Here is a 23,002-nt window from a genome sequence, read left to right as displayed (position 1 = left end):
CCCAAATTCTTCAAATCGGCCGAATTCGACACAAAAAACTCCAAAATGGCGGCGTGGACACTATATGTTTAACTACACACTCGAAACTCAGCAGCGAGAGAGAAGCGTCGGTGTCTAAATTCTCCTACAAGTTTGATAGTTTTCAACACGTTTAAATACTTCACCGTATATCAATGTGCCATGCTGCTTGCCAGTGGGGCTTAAAAGGAACCACAAGGACAGACCACCTTCTCCCTGTATACATGCTGGCTGACAGTCGGGGCGTCAAGGTTTCTCCGCTGTGCGTTTTCACCGCATAAGGATTCAGCGCGAGAGGAGGATGACGGTATTTCTGTGACGAACAGGAAGCGGATTCGCTTAAAAGAGAGCTACCTACATAAGGCTGTTGAGGTAATAAATCATTATTTAACGCTGTCGACGAGTCTGTGTTTGTGGAATGAAATACTCTCTGTTGTTCTTTCCAGGTAGCGCATAATTTGCTCTTTGAGACGCTAAAATACTAATCTGTATATGGTTTTTGCAGATATGGAGAGAAGGAAGGAAAATAGCTGATTTGTTGTTGTAAAAGTCCGTTTGGGCAGGCCCACGTGCTCGATGAGATATGTAAAGGTGACATGTTTAAAGGTGGTGTGTGAGAGGAAGCATGACATGTTTAGTGCACCGATGCTTTTTGTTGCAGCTTTCTGTTACTGCCAACGTATTTTATTACGTGCTACGCTGGGATGCTGTAACCAGGTCGTCCGCGGCATTGCTGTAACCTGCTAACCTGCTGTATTGGTGATTTGCTGTCGCTGTCACCGTCCTACCAGCTACAAATCTACTTTTCTGGTAGACTACGGGAGGAACTTCAGCGACTGAGTGAGGCGCCTGATGTCTCCACTGTTCCCTGCTTCGTTGCCACGCTAACCGGCACTACATTCAACGGAGCAGTTGTGGAGACTACAGACTAATTACGGGCCGCCCACTCAGTGGCAAAAAGCTAAGTTGCACCATGTTTTTTGCACCCTTACCACCAAGTCATCTGTGGTTAATGATTATACTCGATTGGTGACGACGTGGGGTGTGTGACACCTGTATTAGCTAGTACTTTAAGGCAGACAGCTATATTTCCTAACTATACACGGGATCAGCGTGTTATTATTATTTTCTGTACTTTAACTGGCATTTTTGTCAGTGACCACTTGTTTTACGTTTAGAACGTAAAAAGAACATCTTTTGGAGTGAAGTCTCGAGGGAGGTGGCGTGATATTACATAAACAGGCGTCTGAAACTTATACTTTTGTTGATTCTATCTATTTGTATGACTGCGAGAGTGGATCGTGGTGTGGTTAGTTAGTTAGAAGTAACTAACCGTTCATAATCACCTTATTGTGATATTGAAACGTGACACAAGTCCTGTGTTGAACAGCAGTGAAAAGTTGACCGCTTTTCCTGTTTAACCTTTTCAAAATTAGATCTAACTTGTTCGCGTATCCATTTCTGGATCTGCAGGCTGGTACAGAGTTACCTCCCTTTAGGCTTTTTCAAATTTCCCTTGTTTGAACTTAATTTCTTGGTTAAAACTTGTCTAAATTTCTAAATTCTTTCTTAATAAATATCAATTCTACACTTTGGCCTTAAATCAAAGTGTTTCCCTTCACAGATATCCCCTTGGGGTTGTCAGATGAGGGTAGTCTCCCATGCCAACAGAAGCTACCATTCAGAGAGTGGGTTGCTTCTTAGTTGGATACCATGGGTTGACAACTCTCGCCGATTACCTTGCGATACGTCCCCCACAAAGGGACTTTGCTCTGTAAATCTCGGGGAGGGTCTGATGCTCCCAATAGGCTGTCTGTGAAGGGATATTAATTTCTCTCTCTATCTCTGCTAAGTGATTTTAACAAATCTCGGAAGAAAGACTCTGCTGACTTTCAATTGTATCTTTCACAATTTCTGATGTTTTATATATATATATATATCTCTATAATTATATATATATATATATATATATATATATATATATATATATATATATATATATATGCATAGGTTACAGCACGAGTGGTTTTTTATATGGCTTGTATTTCAGTCAAGACCCAGCGGATGAATATCATCGGGAGACACGAGCCTCTGGCGAGTAGCTCTCGATTGATATTCCCGCTGGGTCTTGACTGAAATACAAGCCATATAAAAAACCACGAGTGTTGTAATCTGTATATCCCATTCTACCATCAAACACAAAGTGTAGACTACTAGCGGCACTGTTGCGATCTGTGGACTGTAAAACAGTGGTGCCAGCGAGACTTAGCCCTTTGGCAACCTTAAACTAAGTGATCGTTGCTGAAAAAATAAAACGAATGAGTGCATCGATAAGTACGCGGTAACACTACTTTCAGACCATTTAAAAGCTTTAAGTAAAGGTTCATAAGTTGCAAGAAAGTAATGAAGTCGTATAGAAATTAATTTAGTTGAAGCGCACAATTCTTTTGTTTTGCGTTTCAGGTCGGCAGAACGGGCGAAACGGGTTTGGGACCCATTTGGCTTACTCGATTCAGAATCGATTCCACGTTGTTTTTCTCGAACGTGTTATTATACAATTAGGTTTATTGACAGAGAAGCAAATTTAGGGAACAAATATGTAGGTTTAGATTTAACCATTTGCTCCCTATTTGAAATGTATCTACGTGATAAACTGTTTTGCGAGTGTGTTTGGATGGATGAACCTAAACTGGTATGGGTGTGAGGAAAACGGGACCGAGTTGAAGTCGCGAATTGCTGACACGTCTGTCACCGCCGATTGATTGCATTTTGAAGGAATATGACTGGATTACGGAAAAATACACACATGTTAAGTTCTTGGATACCTTCATCGCCAATGTGGACTTACTGCAGAGCCAAGCAAAAGAGTAGACTTGCTCGCAAAACACGTGAAACAGCCGATGTTTGATAGCGAAGCCAAACCGTGCCAGGTAAGGACGCTTCTCGGTCTCGCTACGCATGTCACCAGTGACAGTGTTGTTGCTTTGAGTTTGACTAATGAGCCAAATGTGTATTGATTGTGTGATTAGTCTATGTGACAGGGCTTCTATTATCTGTGCTCCCTAGCTTCTGTCAGTTCCCACACCAACACTGCCAGAGAAACTGAAGACGCACACCAAACACATTACTGACAGACTCTCACAAGTCGTCTGCTAACGATGCAAGGGAGGGTACTCGTGTTTTTGTTTTGGTTCGCTAGCATCTGGGTATCTTGTAAGTTGAATGTTCGTTTTTTTTCGATCTGCATTGCTTTCATAATGAAAGAAACGTTTTTTTTTATTGCATCCCATACATCAGATCAGTTCTGAGATTCATTTTTGCGTGCAACTGATATGGTTTTCTGAGCCGTGTAATACGATTTTGGAACTTCATACAAATGTGTCACATTGTTCGGCGCGAGGTCAAAGGTCGGGAGGAAAGTAGTTCTTTCGGAATCTGCACTATCATATAGTTTTTGGAGTCCATGATGTATTTATTGAGCTATAAAAATACAACATATATACCCCTACTGAAGTAACAGAGACAAAGAAGGGAGGTCATGGGATATATATGTTGTATTTTATATATATATATATATATATATATATACATAACAGTTGTAAAGTGATGTCATTATTCCAAACCTAATAACCAAACTGTGTATCTCGTAAGACAGTGTAAGATCAAGCGTTTTTGTTATTGGTTCCTACAACCTTGACCGGAAAAGAAAATGTCGGCTAATATATAAAAGCATGAAACTGGAAGCACACAAAGCGCTCATAGAACCACATAGCAATGCTGCAGTTAAGCAAGATGAGAGTCAATACCTTCTTCTTCTTCTTCTGCGTTCGTGGGCTGAAACTCCCATGTTCACTCGTGTTTTTTGCACGAGTGGAATTTTACGTGTATGACCGCTTTTTACCCCGCCATTTAGGCAGCCATACGCCGTTTTCGGAGGAAGCATGCTGGGTATTTTAGTGTTTCTATAATCCACCGAACTCTGACATGGATTACAGGATCTTTTTCGTGCGCACTTGGTCTTGTGCTTGCGTGTACACACGGGGGTGTTCGAACACCGAGGAGAGTCTGCACACAAAGTTGACTCTGAGAAATAAATCTCTCGCCGAACGTAGGGACGAACTCACGCTGACAGCGGCCGACTGGATACAAATCCAGCGCGCTACCGACTGAGCTACATCCCCGCCCAGAGTCAATACCCAAAGTCATTCCATCTGTAACCGAAGACTGCGAAAGAGATACAGATCTCTTACTAATAGCTGATTGTTGTGAAGAAAATGGCGATGAGGAAGCAGAGCTCGAACTAGCGAATGATATTTGTGAGGACGATGTTGATGAGAAACTAGAGTTCCTACTTGCTGACGGTGGCTGTGAAGAGGTCGAAGCGTCCTTGGATGCGGAAATCAGAGGAGTTGTGGTGCTAGGTGTCGTGTGCTGTGTAGTAGAAGCGGTTGTCATGACCAAATCGCATGGAGGTGGATCGGAGACTTCAGGTTGTAGAGGCGAATTAGCTGTCAACATTAATAAGTCTAACTTGCTTAGCGCCAACTTAAAATTAAGTAACAGACGGATGTTTCATGTGCCGTTATGTGCGATTAATTTAGTGGTTAATTAAACATTATCATTTCTGGTTGAAAAAGCATCCCAGACAGAAAAATAATGCATTTACACAAGGATTCAATCAACATATTAAACAAATACATTGAGACGACGTTGCAAATCGTTTGCATCAGCTGCATTGGCACATGAATTAAAACTAAACTGTAAATTAAAACAAAAACAAGTCGCGTAAGGCGAAATTACTACATTTAGTCAAGCTGTGGAACTCACAGAATGAAACTGAACGCACTGCATTTTTTCACAATGACCATAGTCCGCCGCTCGTGCAAAAGGCAGTGAAATTAACGAGCCTGTTTAGTGCGGTAGTGGTTGAGCTGTGCTGCATAGCACGCTTTTCTGTACCTATCTTCGTTTTAACTTTCTGAGCGTGTTTTCAATCCAAACATATCATATCTATATGTTTTTGGAATCAGGAACCGACAAGGAATAAGATGAAATTGTTTTGAAATCGATTTCGGAAATTTTATTTTAATCATAAATTTTATATTTTTAATTTTCAGAGCTTGTTTCTAATCCGAATACAACATATTTATATGTTTTTGGAATCAGAAAATGATGAAAAATAAAATGAACGTTATTTTGGATCATTTTATAAAAAATAATTTTAATTACATTTTCAGATTTTTAATGACCAAAGTCATTGATTAATTTTTAAGCCTCCAAGCTGAAATGCAATACCAAAGTCCGGCCTTCGTCGAAGATTGCTTGGCCAAAATTTCAATCAATTGTATTGAAAAATGAGGGTGTGACAGTGCCGTCTCAAATTTTACAAAAAGCCAGATATGATGTCATCAAAGAAGTTTATCCAAAAAATGAAAAAGACGTCTGGGGATACCATGCTCAGGAACTCTCATGTAAAATTTCATAAAGATCGGTCCAGTAGTTTACTCTGAATCGCTCTACACACACACACGCACAGACAGACAGACAGACAGACAGACTGACAGACACACACACACACACACACACATATACACAAAACAACACACACACACACACACACACACACACACACACACACCACGACCCTCGTCTCAATTCCCCCTCTATGTTAAAACATTTAGTCAAAACTTGACTAAATGTAACAAAAACAAAACAAGTCGCGTTAAGCGAAATTAAATTACATATTCTTACTCCGAATCACATAAAAGCATTGACGCAGTCTGAAATGCTAAGGTCTGAAAAGGCTACGCGCCTTAAACAATTTTAAAGGGAAGCAACCCAACTACAAAAAGGTAAACATAGCAATGGTAATGACCATATACCCAGGGGGGTACCTCCCGTACCGGGGTATGTGACGTCACCTCCACTGCTACACCAGGTGGAATCCTCATTACGGCTTCTCAGCTCTGAGGAGAGGTCGTCTTTTGAAGGCTCTGTGTGGTTTGTTGGAGTTTTTTGACTCCCACCGACCACCTACCCGTCTGCTTGTCTTCTACCCTGTAGTTGGTGAGCTCTTTCCATTTTGTCTTGCTTTTAGTAAGAATATTTGGCTTGTTATTGATAATTTTCCGTCCTTTTTGGACTTGCGAATTTTCTTCAGTAACTTGTTGTTGTTGTTGTTGGCCGCCATTTGTATTTTCGGCCGGCATGGGCGACGTCAAGGGCAAAGTTAAGCCTTAATCGTCTTCTGCGGTTCCTATACCTCCCGTGTTAGTGGTCCTTCCGGACAAAGAGATTAACACTATCATGTCTGTTACCTTTTCTTCCCCTGACGCACATTCGTTGTCGGGGGTCGTTCTTCTACTTGCGTCTGCTTGCTCGTCCGTTTCGTCAGACGGGCAAGCGTCTCTTGTTACTTCTCTGTTGAGCTTTCTTGTTCCAGAGATATGCAATTTAGTGCGCGGGTATTGAAGCGTGCTACACCTCGTACATCCGCCGGCGGTGAGCGTTTCTCGCTCGTTGGCTTCCGTTTCCTTTCCGGTTGCGACGGCATCCGGTGATGCCGGAACTTCTGCTACTTCTGCTTCCTCTGGAAGCTTACAAGGTATGCGAGCTTGTCCACCGGCTCTAGTGAAGCCACCGGATGGTGTCTGTAGATACGGAGCTCACTTGGCAAGGGTCACTCCCTTTTTCCTGTTCAGTTTCGTCCGTTCACATCAAGGTGTGTTCGTTCGTTTCTGAGCAAGGGCGGTTTCCTTCGGAAGTCGCGCTTCCGGGTTTTCCCGGAAGCGAAGGTCCTCCTGTACACTCACACTCAGAGGTGGTGGCCGGAGTTGACCGTGGACTGGCCTCCGGGCATCAGGGCTTCCGGCCCCAGTCATCGCAACCTTCGTTTCCGCATCATGGTGCGGTTTCGTTTGTGGCGTTTCCTGTTCAGTTTCGTCCGTTCACATCAAGGTGTGTTCGTTCGTTTCTGAGCAAGGGCGGTTTCCTTCGGAAGTCGCGCTTCCGGGTTTTCCCGGAAGCGAAGGTTCTCCTGTACACTCACACTCAGAGGTGGTGGCCGGAGTTGACCGTGGACTGGCCTCCGGGCATCAGGGCTTCCGGCCCCAGTCTTCGCAACATTCGTTTCCGCATCATGGTGCGGTTTTGTATGTTGCGTTTCCTGTTCAGTTTCGTCCAGTACACATTGAGTGTGCGTTCGGCTCTGAGCAAGGGCGGTTTCCTTCGGAAGTCGCTCTTCCTTCCAGATATTTTATGGAAGTACATCGGCTTCCTCTTTGGTTGCATTCAGCGATGTCGGACTTCCGTTCCGCGAAGGAGGAGTTTTTTCCTACTTCCGGTTCAATAGTCTCCTTCAATGTAGGTACCACCTTTCGCAGGTTTTTGGCTAGTCAATCTCCTACCTAAAGTGGTATCCACGGGTTCTGGTTCTGCTACTCGTTATTCACGGGTCAGTTCCGGAACACGCTCAGCCTTGGCTGTCTTCGGCTACACAGGCTTCGGTTTTGGTTTCTTCTTGTTATAAGAAGTTCTCTTTTCTGAAGCTGGGTCGGAACTTGCTGGCGTCTTTGCTCTTCCGCATACACCTTTACTGGTAATGCAGGAACTTAGAGGATTTGGACGTCAGTTTTTGGAATTTGCCTCTTTGGTCGGAGATGATCGTCAGAGCGCCCTCGCGCTCTTTCCCGGAGTCACTGAACCTTTCACACTTAGCGTGTAGCAGGACCCTGATGACATCTCCACTCTTTTAGTCAGCCCTGTTAGGGTGAACGAAGAGCAAAAAGGGGCTGTCCTCTCTTCACCTCACCTTACAGTCAGGTGTCGGAGGGACTTGTTTCTCTCGCATTCTCAGTTCTCTGAGCAGCCTAGGAGAGACACTCGGGCTTTGCTCGGGGTAGAGGGACCTACTTTTTGAACTTTGGTGTTTATACCAGAAAAGAAAGGTAGATTCAGTCGAATAGAGATCAGCAGATCTCTGACTTCTCTCTACAAGGGTTAAAACAGAGCTAGCCGCCCCAGAGGAAGCATGCTCAGGCCTCTGGACAATTTAAGCCGGCGGCCAATAGGCAGTCTCTGCCTGATTCTCGATTGTCGAGAAATAGATCACTTTTGGGCAGGGAGAAGGGCAGCCCTAGCAGCAAGCCTCTCTCCCCAAGGAAGTGCCCCCGATCACACATCCCCCCCCCCTCCTCCGCCCTCCACTTGGGATGGCGGTGGGGTCTCCTCCTTGCAATTTTCATTGGATGGTCTCTGTACACAGCCAATAGTTTGTGGGAGTGGTGAGGTCGGGCGACTCCCATCGATCTTATGTGTGCATATTTGCTTATGCGTCAGTCCGATCTTTTAACAGTGATCTAAGCCCATCAGCTCGAGCACCCGCTGAGGTCTCTTCTGGTCGGAGCTAACGCTGTTCTTCGGGTATACTGCTTCAGTCCTCAGTTAGTGTAACAGTAGTTCAGCCACGGGCTGCTACAGTGGCACTTCCGGTTTTACCGGAGAGGTTGTTTCTTTCACAGACGCTTCATAGGTACGTCTGAGTTTTGGAACAACGGCTGTCCTTCGGGCATCCAGGTTTTTTAGCCTCGGCCGGTGCAACAGCCATTCCACCTGTTTGCGGTGATGGTTGTTGCTTTCTCTTTTCGTATGGCTTCGGACTTCGACTTTCTTCCTTTATTCTCATCTTAAGCAGGAGATGGGATAGGACGATTTTCGTTTGAGTGGGGTCTCCTGGCTTCAGGCTTCCCCGTTTTTTTTTCTCCCTTTTTGCCACAAGCGTCTGGACTTGGTCCTGGTTTGTCTTTCGCCGAGTCTGACTCTGTCTTTCTCTAGCGATCAGACTCGTTCTGGTGTTTCGTCCAAACTTAAGCTGCGCTTGAGTTGGCCTCGGAAGTAACATTCAGATTTTCCTGAGGGGGCATTGTCTTTGGCAATGTATGTTCGAGGAGTCATTCTTTGTGGCTTAACACCTCTCTCAGGTTTTTTGGCTACTTCTCTCCTTTTGGGCAGAGGGTTAGCTAATATTCCGGTTTTTCTTTGCTGCGGGCTTTTAGCCCAGCATCTTATTTGACAGCCGAAACTTACGTTTCTTACGTTTACATGTGTACTGTTGGTACTTTGGTACATGGTTGTCCTTCGGGCTTCATGGCTTTCAGCCTTAGCCTGTGCTATAGCCTCCTGTCTAGCGTGGGCGACTATGGCATTTTCGGTTCCTGTGACTACGGATTTGGCTCTTCCTCTTCTTCCTCGTCCTAGCACGAGGTGAATCAGGACGACTTCCGTTGGGTCGGGTTTCCTTTTACAGTCACCCTTCTGCCACAGGCAACTATGACTACGGCGTTTGCCCGTTGATCTCTGCGTCTGACTCTCAGTCTTTCAGAGTTAGTCAGACGCGATCTACTTCCTCGTATTACCTCTCTCTCTGCTTTCGCATTGACTGGTAGAGGATTACTGGCGAACGTCTCTTTTTTGGGATTTTCCTGTCGAGGTGGGCTCTGGTACCTTGTACGCAGGTGTCTCTCTCTCTTCCTTGGTTAGATATTGGTCACTCTTTTCTGGAGCTGACCTTTATCTCACAGTCCTTGCGGGCTTCACTCCATCCCAAGGTTGCATACTTTGGCATGATTGTCTGACGGTCTCCGTGAGGTTTGTCCTTCACTGTTCTGAGTGGACATCCTTACGCACGGATCGTTTCTAGGGCGGCATTTCCTTCCAATAGAAAGGGGGGGGGGGCAGCTTGTCTTTCCCCCTACTCGGCTAGGGTTAATCCAAGGCTGGGGTCTCTTTCTGGGTCGTTTTGGTCCAGCAGATCGGAAGAAGTGCTGGGCACAGATTTCTGGCTCTCTGATGTTGTCTTTCGCAACTTTTTGCCTGAGAGACATCTCGGCTGTCAATCAAGATGGTTCTCAGGTCCTTTCCTGCCTTTTTGGCAGTGGGCCAGTTCCTGGCTAGGGTTTAGAGTGAGTTAGATTTTCTTTCTCACCGGGCCCTTTCCTGACCTTTTGGCAGCAGGCCAGGTTTTTGGCAAGGTTTTAAGAGTGTGTTTGGTTTTCATTCCCACCGCCTTGTTGAAGCTATCTGCTTTTATGTGATTCGGAGTAAGAATATGTAATTTAATCGAAAATTTTTAAGTAAATTTTCATTTGATTAATATACTTACCCGAATCACATAGTGTATTCCCTCCCGCCAACCCCGCTTATGGTTTTTTTAGTTTCTTTAAAGCCGTAATGAGGATTCCACGTGGTGTAGCAGTGGAGGTGACGTCACATACTCCGGTACGGGAGGTAACTCCCTGGGTATATGGTCATTACCATTGCTATGTTTACCTTTTTGTGGTTGGGTTTCGTCGCGATATAACCTTCGTGGTTGAAAACGACGTTAAACACCAAATAAAGTAAAGAAAGAAAGTGGTTGGGTTGCTTCCCTTTAAAATTGTTTAAGGCGGGTAGCCTTTTCAGACCTTAGCATTTCAGACTGCGTCAATGCTTTTATGTGAGTCGGGTAAGTATATTTATTAAATGAAAATTTACAATAAAATTTTCGATTACTACATTTAGTCAAGCTGTGGAATTCACAGAATGAAACTGAACGCACTGCATTTTTTTTACAATGACCGTAGTCCGCCGCTTGTGCAAAACGGAGTGAAACTGACGAGCCTGTTTAGCGCGGTAGTGGTTTCGCTGTGCTGCATAGCACGCTTTTCTGTGCCTCTCTTCGTTTTAACTTTCTCAGCGTTTTTTTTAATCCAAACATATCATATCTATATGTTTTTAGAATCAGGAACAGACAAGGAATAAGATGAAATTGTTTTTAATCGATTTCGAAAATTTAATTTTGATCATAATTTTTATACTTTTTATATTTCTATTTTTCAGAGATTGTTTTTAATCCAAATATAACATATTTATATGATGTAGAATAAGATGAACGTAAATTTGGATCGTTTTATATAAAAAAATCTTTACAATTTTCAGATTTTTAATGACCAAAGTCATTAATTAACTTTTAAGCCACCAAGCTGAAATGCAATACCGAAGTCCGGCCTTCGTCGAAGATTGCTTTACAAAAAATGTCAATCAATTTGATTGAAAAATGAGGGTGTGACAGTGCCGCCTCAACTTTTACAAAAAGCCTGATATTACGTCATCAAAGACATTTAGAAAATAAATGACAAAATATGTCTGGATATATCATACTCAGGTACTCTCATGTAAAGTTTTATGAAAATCGGTCTGGACAGTAGTTTTCTCTGAATCGCTCTACACACACAGAGACACACAGACACACACACACACACACACACACACACACACACACACACACACACACACATACACACACACACACACACAGACACCACGACCCTCGTCTCGATTCCCCCTCTATGTTAAAACATTTAGTCAAAATTTGACTAAATGTAAAAACAAGCGGTACTGACGATGTATCGATTGGGCATTGGATGTCTCGTCCTTGAGCCATGTGACGTCAGAGGCAGCCTAAAACTCATATTTAGGCGGCTTGCTGAGTCTTCAAAAGACTGCATGTATACCCACGCGTTCAATTCTGTGATTGGTCAGATTATAAATACTGTTGTTCAATAGACGAATTCCGGAAATTACTCTGTCGGGTTTGTATGGGTTGTGACAGAGTAAGTACCCTTGCTTACTCAGACAAAAATTACGTTGTTCCCGTACACTTGTTAGAGACACACCCTCTCGGTTGTGTCTGGCGTGTAATGTCATATAGGAAAGTTTCACAAATGGGAAGAAACTGACGTTACGTACGCGCGCAGCGTATCGACTATCAGAATTGCACTTTCCCCAAGAGCAACGCATAAATTTTGGATCGATTTATCTCATTTCTCCTTGCTAGTTTACTCCAAGAACGTGTTGGTCGGAAGCGGAAGTCGAAATATGTGTCCGAGCTCCAAGTGGCATAACTCTGCCGATCGGTCTTGTAGCAGGGGTAAAATTGTTTAAAAACATTGTCTATTCTCGATGAATACCGTAAATCTCCTCGTTGAACATCCGCTAAGGAGGCGCATTGAGACACGTTCAACTAGTATCTGTTAGTCGCGATAGTCATTTGCAAGTAGTAAAGACAGAGCGCCTGCAAAACACCGAGACAAAAACTATGCGAAGAGATGAGGACGATCGCATAACCTAAATTGATGTAAGAATTCTTCTGGGTAATGTGATTCAATTCCAAACACTGATTTTTGGAGGGCATGACACTTTGATTTCCATCGATCACACACACACACACACACATACACACACACACACACACACACACGCACACACGATTTTCTAGATAACTGCATAGAAAACAACAAATTACGAAAATCTTTCATGAGTGAAATTAATCGACCTATATATTCATATGATGTACCAAGTCAACTTTTGCAAGTAGACAAAGTACAAACTAAATTGGGAGAATTTTGTATATAATTGCTTAAAAAAAAAAGAAACAATGTAATCATTTGGTTATTTATCTTCCCGTGTCTTATAAACACTACGTTTCATGACAATAAAGTTTATTCGTATTATATTCGTATTCGTATTCACACACACACACACACACACACACACACACACACACACACACACACACACACACACACACAGATCTTAACAGTCTTTGCTCGCGCGGTAGAACACTTGGTGTAGCGATCTGTGTAAAATGTCCCATTCTTCTCACAAATGACGGGGTGAGAACCAAAACGTCGAGGACCAAAAGGTCGGGGCTCAAAAGGTCGAGGACATTTGGTCGAGGGTCAAAATGTCGAGTGCGACAAAAGGTCGAGGGCCACAAAAGGTTAACAGCAAAACGTTTAGGTGACAAAAGGTTGAGGATAGAAAAAAGCCGAGGATTGAAAAAAGGTCGAGGATTTAAAACGTAGATTTCATTTTCTGTTCCCGTGTGTGCTTAATTCATTATCTTTGATTATCCATTCCTAAAAAAAATGATGCTTCGAGGGAATATGAACCACGAGCATTTGAATAGGATCTGAATAGGTGTGTAACGAATTCTTAGTGTGGCAGCGGTAATTATTCAGTTGTCAGTCAGCCGAGACTGTAATTCTTCAGATAGTCAACCGAGACGGTAAATCGTCATATGACGTCGCTCTGTAAATATCGTGAGCGATGACGTAATTCTTGTGAGCCAGACAGACTCTTGTTTGAGAAACAAGATTGTTTTGTAAAGGAACTGAATATTTTAGTAAACATTTGATTCTCGCTTCATAGACAACATCTTCGTTGCATCAGAGCAGAATGACATACATTAAGGCCAATGATTAGGATTGCTTCGTAACATGTATCGTGGTAACCAGTAGTAATGCCTGACAACAGACAACAAAGGAAGTTACGTAAAGTCATAACGTGAATCGTCGTTGCCAGAGTCCGTTCGTGTGAGCCTAGAGAAGGAGCCACGAGCAAGGACATGTACAGGTTAGTAGGTGAATTATAACCAAGATCTTTCTGACGAAGCCAATCCATGTATGTGTGTTCATGTAATCATTTGTCTCGTTGTTTGAAGAAGTTGAATGATATAAATATGTTTGCTGTGTTACCTGTGATAACTGATGATGATTACTGTGATTGGTTTTATGTGTTTGGTTGGTCTCTTCTTTTGGTAGTGCAATAGCATTAATTATGGATTGTTGTTATCATCATTTACATAAAAACTTATCTGTTAATCCAAACAATGATATAATTACTGTGATGTTCTTAACTACACTTTAACATGGAATGTATGTATGTATGTATGTATGTATGTATGTATGTATGTATGTATGTATGTATGTATGTATGTATGTATGTATGTATGTAGGTATGTATGTAGGTATGTATGCATGTGTGTTGGTGTGTCGGTGTGTCAAGTGTGCAAGTAAAAAGGGTATTGTAGTTGTACATATATTACTTTAGATATTTTTTTGTTATCATGGGTTTTATGAATTTTCTTCTCTTATTCTTTTATAATTATTAATTAATGACCTATATGTGCTGATGACCAATTTAATTTCCTTTGTTGGATCAATAAAATGTTATGAGTTATGAGTTATGAGTTACATTTCTCCGAGATGCTGTTACGTGTTCTATTTTGTTGTGAATGCGTTAGATAAACGATTTGTTAACAGCATGCTACACTTTGTGTGCAGACATTCATCTCTCTTGGACGAGAGTTGTATCAACTGTTACATCTATATTCCGCTGGATCTGCTGTGTTATCTGTGACGTTGGTGAAGCCTCTCTTGGACATTTTGTAAATCTACGTACCCGTTGGTGACGTCGACCTGCCTTTGCTGGACTGTCTTCGTCGCAACGTCAACTGTACTAATCCTGTCTTTACATGAGTTCATCGATCACAAGATAAGCATCAGACAATCCACTTCATAAACATCATTTGTCCAGATCTTGTGTTCATCTACAAATATTCGAAGATTGACTTGTGTTCTCCCATTGAGGGCATCTATTGATTGTAATATATCTTATGATTAGTAGAGGGTGCTTTTTGCAATTATGCATACATAAATGAAATGGTGTATAATAGAATTGACGCTGTCGTGTATTTTTGAAAGAGATAGAACAGTGTCAGCAAGAACAGAGATTATGTACATCTCTACATACGAATCTATATCTTTTAGCTTCTTTGTAAAACCGTCACAAGGTGTAGGGGTGATTTGTGAATATAAACACACACACACACACACACACACACACACACACACACACACACACACACACACACACACACACACACACACACAGAGAAAAAGTCAATGTTTGGGTTCATTGTTGAATCTTCTATTAACAACGATGGTGTCTTCATTGACTTCTGGTACTCATAAAACTAACACGACAATAAAATAACACCAAATTTATGACATGCACAATAGGCACTCGAAGCAGAATTTTCTTCATGTATGGATAATAAAAAATAATGATCTAGGCACACACGGGCACAGAAAAGTAAGTCGACATTTTCAAACCTCGACCTTTTGTTTTAACCCTCGACCTTTTTTTAATCCTCGACCCTTTTTAATCCTCGACCATTTGTCCCCTCGACGTTTTGCTGTTGACCTTTTGTCACCCTTAACCTTTTGTCACCCTCGAGTTTTTGACTCTCGACCAACTGTCCTCGACCTTTGTGCCTCGACATTCTAAACCTCGACCGTTTGTCGCACACCCCACATGACGCATACGATCTGTCACAAAAAATGTTGATGTATTTAATAGATAAGGGTAATATATGTTACCATTCGTTTGACATCGGCTTTCTGTGATTCTGACGTAGTGCAGCTGCGGAGGTGACACATTTGTTCCACCACTGCCTCGAACTCGGAACTGAATCTGTAAATCAGTCGTTTATTTCTCATTGTATAATATTCCAACCATCTATTAATCCGTCGTTGAATTTTTTACTGTATGATATGCTGGTTATCTGTTAATGAACCGTCGATTTTTCATTGAATGCCAAATATCTTAACAGACTCTACTGAAGGTTTGAAACAACAACAACAACAACAACAACAACAACAACAACAACAGCAACAGCAACAGCAACAGCAACAGCAGCAACCATCAGACGGCGTCGTTAGACAATCAACGAATCAAATTCCGAAGAAAACTGTCACACGACCAACTCCGAATAGAACATAATCATGCAATCATCAAAATCACATTATTATCATCATATGATACCTTTCCTGTCAAATGGTCGACGTCAAAACTTGCAGTGTGATTTTGGTTGTTAATGGCGCTGGAATAGTCTTCCATCAAGGGGGGCAGAGTGCCGTTGTTGAATGCAAGAAACACCTCAAGCTGGTACGGCAATTTTACGCAGTATGCAAACTCAACACATGATGGCATACGAACGGTGACCCAGCGAGACTCCAAAATGGAGTATGTGTTGGCTCCACATGCAAGCGACCTTTCCTGTTCTACACTTGCACGACCTGCAACATTGCAGCAAAAATACACACGTGTACAAGTTGTGACTTCGACAGAAAGGATCAATATTGAAAATTAACTTCAGCCTCTCGTGCACAATCTTCGTTTTAATCTTTCAATTTCGTCGACAAAGTGATTAAATGTAAACTATTAACACTTGTAACTCCCTTTCGCTCTGTCTGCTTTTCTTGGAATCCAGGAATCTGTCTCGCTATTTTCTGTCAGCATGTCTGTCTCTTTGGCTGCACGCCTGTCTTTCAGTCTCTCTCCCTCCCTATATCTCTCCCTTCCTATAGCACACACACACACACACACACACACACACACACATACCCCCCCACACACACACACCCACACACACACACACACACATACACACATACACACACACACACACATACACACACACACACACACACACACACACACACATAGATACACACACACACACACACACACACATATACACACACACACACATACATACACACACACACAGATACATACACATACACATACACAGAAACACACACACACACACACACACACACACTACACAGAGACAGAGACTGAAAGTAAAGGTAGAAAGCCACAGACACACAGAAAGAGAAAAGCAGCCTATATACCGTTCATTACATTCCAATGTCCCATGCCGTCATCAAAACATCCCTCTCTGTAGCAGCACAAGTTTACTGCAAAGCTACAGTTCAAAGAAGAAGGAGGATAAACTGAAAAAAGCAAAAAATATAATAAATTATTCATTATTGTCATCATTACACGACTGGTCTGACAAGAAGCCATGTCCCCTATTGCATACTCGAAATGTGTTTCTTAATATGTTTTCTGACACCTGTATTTAACCATTTTATTTTGATCTGTTTACTTTGCAGTGAAAGAAAAAGCTTGTAAACGCATGGACACGTTGTCAGGTTAAAGTGTTACTGGACAATGTTTCTTCTTTTTCTTTTTCGGTTAAAATTGAACTAACAACCACAAAGGAATTGTTTGTGTTCAAGAGCTCTTTAAATGTGCACACAAACAAATGCCGCACCACTTTTTATTTACTCTAATATAAAAGAAAGCATACCTATGTTTTTTGACAAAAAGTCTAATTGTGCTATAATCCTGATGAAGACTACACCTTTAACACTCACTAGATCAGAGTGTTTTCATGTCTCCGATCCGATTAAAAACAAAAACAAAAACACAAACAAGCTGTTAAAAGTCAGCTCATTTTAGATTTGTAAAAACAGAAGGATATTCTACCGGCCGTGTCATTTGCAAGCTGGTTGTTATCCCTTTGGCAACCTGTGGGCCTGTAACAAATAAATATGAACAACCAGGTCTATAACGGTTATAACAACAATCACAGCAGCAACGGCAACAGACACAAAACTACGACAGCAAAAACACAATAACACCAACATGCATTTAAAAGAGCAGCAACAACAACAGTAAAGACAACTATTCAGTTACAGAGTGCCTTTGTTCTTTCTAAACTTGACTACTGCAACTCTCTTCTCTCTGGCTGTCCTCTGTACCTCCTGCATAAACTACAAAAAGTCCAAAACTCGGCAGCACGCCTCATTCTCAAAGCACGAAAACGAGATCACGCAACACCACTTCTTCACACACTGCACTGGTTAACTATTCAAGCCCGCATTGACTACAAACTGTCCACCCTCTGCTTTAACTTCTTTTCTGGCTCGTCTCCTGCTTACTTCTCTGAACTCCTCACCGTCTATTCTCCAGCAAGACAACTCCGTGCCTCTTCTGACTGTCGCATCCTTACCATTCCACACACCAAAACCAAAACATACGGACAACGCACTTTTACTTTCTGCGCACCCACACAATGGAATTCTCTCCCCTTTCACATCCGCCACTCTCAGTCACCCCAAGCATTCAAACGAGCACTTAAAACGCACCTCTTCAAGAAATACAACCCCTGATTTTGTTTTCTCAGTCCATCAGTAGGCTACATGTGGTGTATTTGTTGTTTTAGTGATAATGTATATTATAAACATCTCGGACTGTTTTCAGTATTGTTGATAACATGTTCTGTTTGATTAAGGGTATTCAGCTGGTATTTCCTTGTTTTTCACTACCTATTTTATTCATGTTTTTATTACTTAGTTAGTGGAAGAATCTTTTGTAATGTATGTTTGATGGTGTATGCTTTTAATTAAGCGTTGTTGACTATGAATGTAGATGTAAATGCTTGTATAACTGTGTTTGAATTTTAAATGTGTCAAGCGCAAAGAGCATCATTGTAAAGTTATGATGTTGCGCTATATAAATGCTCATTTATTATTATTATTATTATTATTATTATTATTATTATTATTATTATTATTATTATTATTATTATTATTATTATTATTATTATTATAAACATGCACAACACACTCTGATTTTCACACGTATTTGCTGATTAAACAACTTTTTATTACAAGTAAAAATGTTTATCCTACATACTGAGAGAGAACACTCAGGAGATAACAATACCGTTCAATCCACACGTGAGTATATCATGTAAATGAGGTCGTGTCAAACTAGTATGGCAGGGACCTGATTTTCCACTGCTTATGATGCCAAAGTCACCGAGACAAACGTTATTCTGGGAACACTGATGCGCCTGCTGTTTCCCCTGGAAGTTTTTTTTAGAGCTAACATGTCACGCTACACTTTCTAGAGTGATATTTCTTTTTTTTTTACATGAAAAATTGCACGGAAGAGATCGATGTTCCAAAAGAAGCGTATTCAATGTGGACGCCTCGACTGCGGGACGTTTTGAGTAAAATACACGTAAGTACAGTATGTAGGATAAACAAATTACTACATGTCTTGCTGTGTCGTACCAGATTTACACTCGGTTTTTTTTTTCAAATATAGAAAAGCTCGCTTTCGCCCGCGGTTCAATATTTAAAAAAAACATGTCTACACAGCACACCATGTAGTATTCTCTATATCAATTTACTTTCTTTGAAATATATTGTAAAATCTCCAATCCTAACATTTTAAAGGCACAGTTCTTCCTTTGTGAACCGTTTGCCGCACTAACTCAGGTCTGGATGGATATGCGACTACGTGGAATATAGTCATCTCTCCACTTGGACACATACCAAACATCAACACCTTGCTTCCTGTGCAGAGTGGAAAAAACTATGATGAACTAATTTCTTAAAAGAAAGGGAGATTCAGCAGAACTGTTTCAATAAAACAATCTTGCCTTTAAATTGTTGGAACTACAGTAGTCTACTGAAGACTGAATGCGATCACTTAATATCAGAAAAATCATTAAAAGCAAAAGAAAAGAACTTACATAAAGAGAGAGAGGGGGAGAAAGAGAGAGAGAGAGAGAGAGAGAGAGAGAGAGAGAGAGAGAGAGAGAGAGAGAGAGAGAGAGAGAGAGAGAGAGAGAGAGAGAGAGAGAGACTTAGACTTAGACTTAGACTTAGAACATTTTATTCACATAAAGGGTAGACATTTTAGGCCATAGGCTTAATCTTACAATGTGCCCTTTACATTCACACAAACACATATTCACGCGTGCGCCCGACTAGAATCATAGAAACATCAAACATACAGTAATAATAAATGAGAAAAGTAGTAGAAAATACATGAATGGAACATCAATAAAGCAATTACAGAATGGAACATTAATTACGCAATCACACTTGCGCACTCACACGCAGACGCACAAGGAGGAACACATATAATACTAATAATAATATACACACAACTAAGTGCCATTCAACAAGCACACAATGAGCCTACCAAGACAGGTAGATTTAGCATTATGTAGGCATGCAGCAGTCAATATTTCAGAGTAATAAAATAATTATAATTAACAAAGCTAGCTACAATAGCGGCAGCGTAACTTATGAAGACCTCAGTACCTCAGAGAGAGAGAGAGAGAGAGAGAGAGAGAGAGAGAGAGAGAGAGAGAGAGAGAGAGAGAGAGAGAGAGAGAGAGAGAGAGAGAGAGAGAGAGAGAGAGAGAGAGAGAGAGAGAGAGAGAGAGAGAGAGAGGATTGTTGCTGTCCTTACGTGCCCAAAACAAAGTGCATACACTTCTAAAGACGAAGCAGATTAAAGCACACCTCGTGAAAAATGAGTTACTGTCTGTATTGCACATTGCCAACAAGATCGTGACTAGACTAGTGTGTGTAACGGTTGTCACATTCTTTGTCAATCTACTTCCTTGTTAGTTTTGGCAAGCGAGAGTGACCCCACCTTGTACAAACACAGACACGACAGAGCAATTCCCACACAAGCTCTTTCTTTTCCTTTCTTATACCTGTCAGAAAAGCTCCATATGGATATAATGAATACTCAATGGCTTGCTGTATAATACCATGTTAAAGCCCCAGTTCGTCTTAAATGGTTTACAGAACGATTAACGAGGGGACAAAAACGAGAGAGAGAGAGAGAGAGAGAGAGAGAGAGGGGGGTGGAGAGAGAGAGAGAGAGAGAGAGAGAGAGAGAGAGAGAGAGAGAGAGAGAGAGAGAGAGAGAGAGAGAGAGAGAGAGAGAGTATGTTTAGGCCAAAAAGAAAAATATGTCTGTTTCCGGTAACCGGACCGACCCTATTTTTAAGCGCCGACACTAAAGTTTTTTTCTCCACTTTTCGCACTAAAAAAAAAAAAAAGAAAAAAAAAGAAAAAGAAGTCAAGTATACTTTATTTAGTTTCAATATATCTAGGTCAAAAACCTGTGCTAAATAATTGTAAGTAAACTAAGGAAGCGTTTAAAAAAAACAACAACAAAAAACCGTAAAAAGACGTTAACAAAACGTAAGAAAAAGATTTAAATTTTTTTTTTTTTTAAAAACGACCGACCGACCCTATTTTTTTCGGCGATGTTACTGGAAACAGACATATTTTTCTTTTTGGCCTTACTGAAATTCCTATTTATGTAGATATTGTTCGATCGTGTTCGTATAATCCAACATTATTACAAGTGGCATTGTCCATGGTATTTTCAATACAGATCTATTTGAATAAGATTGCACAATACATAGATAATCATTTGAATAAAAAAAGTAATGGAGTTCTTACCTGGCGTCGCAGTCACTGTTCACGACAACAACCGATCCAAGGAAAGAAGCAGTGCACAGCCATAGTTTCAATATCATTTTTGTTGTTCAGAGCCTCCAGAACTACATGTGACTGTCAGCAAGTATTTGAACAGACACGACAGCAGCAATGGATTATAGACAGCAATGAAGAAACGAAAGCGACAACAGTAGTCACTGAAATACCATCTGCTTAACTGACGTCGCTTTGACACAGTGCCTGTTTTTATCTACACATACACAGCCTTTGCTAATCTTTACACTTCCGGGATCTCGCAGTTTTTTCCGACCTGTTTTTATCAACTTGGACCAGTGGCAGTGGAGTGAGTTGCCACTTGTGTACATAATCGCCTGTTTTCAAGTATTGCATATCAGCCAGCTGCAACCACCAATTAAGTATCACATATCGTGCAGCTGAAACAATCATTAAGGAAAACACTTCTGACTAGGAGTATAAAATATCAAGCAACCTTAAGAAATACCCTTTCGTTTTGAAGCATGACCTATCAGGCAGTTAAAACGGCGTATCAGTAAAACACTCTTGTTTTGAAGTAGCACGTATCATGCACTTTAAGGTGGCAGTACCACCTGTACGTGGGTACCCAAATTGTGATTTTTACTGTTTGTAAACTGTTAGGATTTTTCAATTGAATTTTGCATGATTACTCATTATACCACATATTTTTCATAAAAAGTGTTGATTTTGGCCTAACAAACCTATTATTTTCTTGGTGAAAAAAAAGTTTTTGTATGATGAGCTGTGGCCGACGTAAAGAAAAAATCATTTATTTGTGAACTCATAACTCATAGGTTTATGCACAGATTGTCTTCATGTTTTGTAAATGATGTAAGCAGTAGATTATCTGAATTATGTGCTGGGGGATTTCTTATATCTGTAATGGTTGATGTGTGATGGCCGTGTAAAAATGTGCCTAAAATTAGGTAATACAAAAAAGTTGAAAAAATTCTTAATCAATTTCTAGGACAGATATCCAGAAAATGCTATGACAAAATCCAGATACAACCATTTTAAAGCACTCCACAAAATTGTATGTGAGTATCTCCAATAATTCTTGAAATATCAGCCCCAAATTGACCCGCCATCGCCATTTTTCGCTAACTTTTTTAGCCGTCAAATTGGACAAAAATTTGCTTTTCTACCTGTCTGCCACAAATGCATCAAAAACTACAAGAAAACTTCAAAATATCCGAACAAAATCAACACAGGAAGTTCCAAACAGGAGAAGTAATCCGGGAGTAATGCTTATTCGCCTTCACTGTAACACGATGGCTCAGGGGTATAAACGCAAAGAAGAAATCGGTCGTTTTCAACGTGGAAATTCTCGGAATTTCCGGGCTGTGCACCCCCACTTGACCTCAAATTTCTCGAAAACTACTACGTTTTGAATAACAACACTTACACATTATGAACTTTCAATCATATTTACATATAAAAAGTCTTACGTCATGTAATGTCATGAAAAAAGTTATTTTTGACCCACGTACAGGTGGTACTGCCACTTTAAAGCACACACAAGACACACTCTGCTAGTGTTACCTTATTTGCACATCTTTCCTGCGAGCTTTTAAATGTAAACGTCAGCAACCATTTGAACAGAATTGACAGCAACAATTAATTAAAGACAGCGATTAAGAAACGAAAGCGACAACACTGAAATCCCATCTGCCTAAACTGACGTCGCTTTGACACAGTGACTGTTTTTATCTACACATAGCCTACACAACCTTTGCTAATCTTTACACTTCCTGGATCTCTCGGTTTTTTTCCGACCTGTGTTTATCAACTTGAACCTGTGGCAGTGGATTTGAGTTGCCACTTGTGTACATAATTTCCTGTTTTCAAGTATTGCATATCAGTCAGCTGCAACGACCAATAAGGAAAACACTCCCGTGTTTAAGTATCACATATCGTGCAGTTAATACAATCAT

General features: G+C 41.1%; 2 protein-coding genes across 2 annotated transcripts in view; both read right to left on the bottom strand.

Moving 5' to 3' along the window:
• Window positions 1–23,002, bottom strand: part of LOC138971076 (uncharacterized) — a 53,012-nt gene that overhangs the window by 13,633 nt on the left and 16,377 nt on the right. The window lies entirely within an intron of this gene.
• LOC138971972 (uncharacterized) lies at window positions 3,068–21,455 on the bottom strand. Its single transcript, XM_070344817.1, has 7 exons — window positions 21,036–21,455; window positions 17,239–17,288; window positions 16,599–16,700; window positions 15,724–15,977; window positions 15,279–15,372; window positions 4,371–4,526; window positions 3,068–3,120 (listed from the first exon to the last, which is right to left on the bottom strand). The coding sequence occupies exons 1-7, from the start codon at window positions 21,110–21,112 to the stop codon at window positions 3,068–3,070; spliced, it is 786 nt and encodes a 261-aa protein (XP_070200918.1). The 5' UTR covers window positions 21,113–21,455.

Source organism: Littorina saxatilis, linkage group LG7 (assembly GCF_037325665.1).
Source record: "Littorina saxatilis isolate snail1 linkage group LG7, US_GU_Lsax_2.0, whole genome shotgun sequence".
NCBI classification, from domain to species: Eukaryota; Metazoa; Mollusca; class Gastropoda; order Littorinimorpha; family Littorinidae; genus Littorina; species Littorina saxatilis.
Note: the sequence above shows the minus strand (reverse complement) of the source record. Positions and strands in the feature narration are given on the sequence as shown.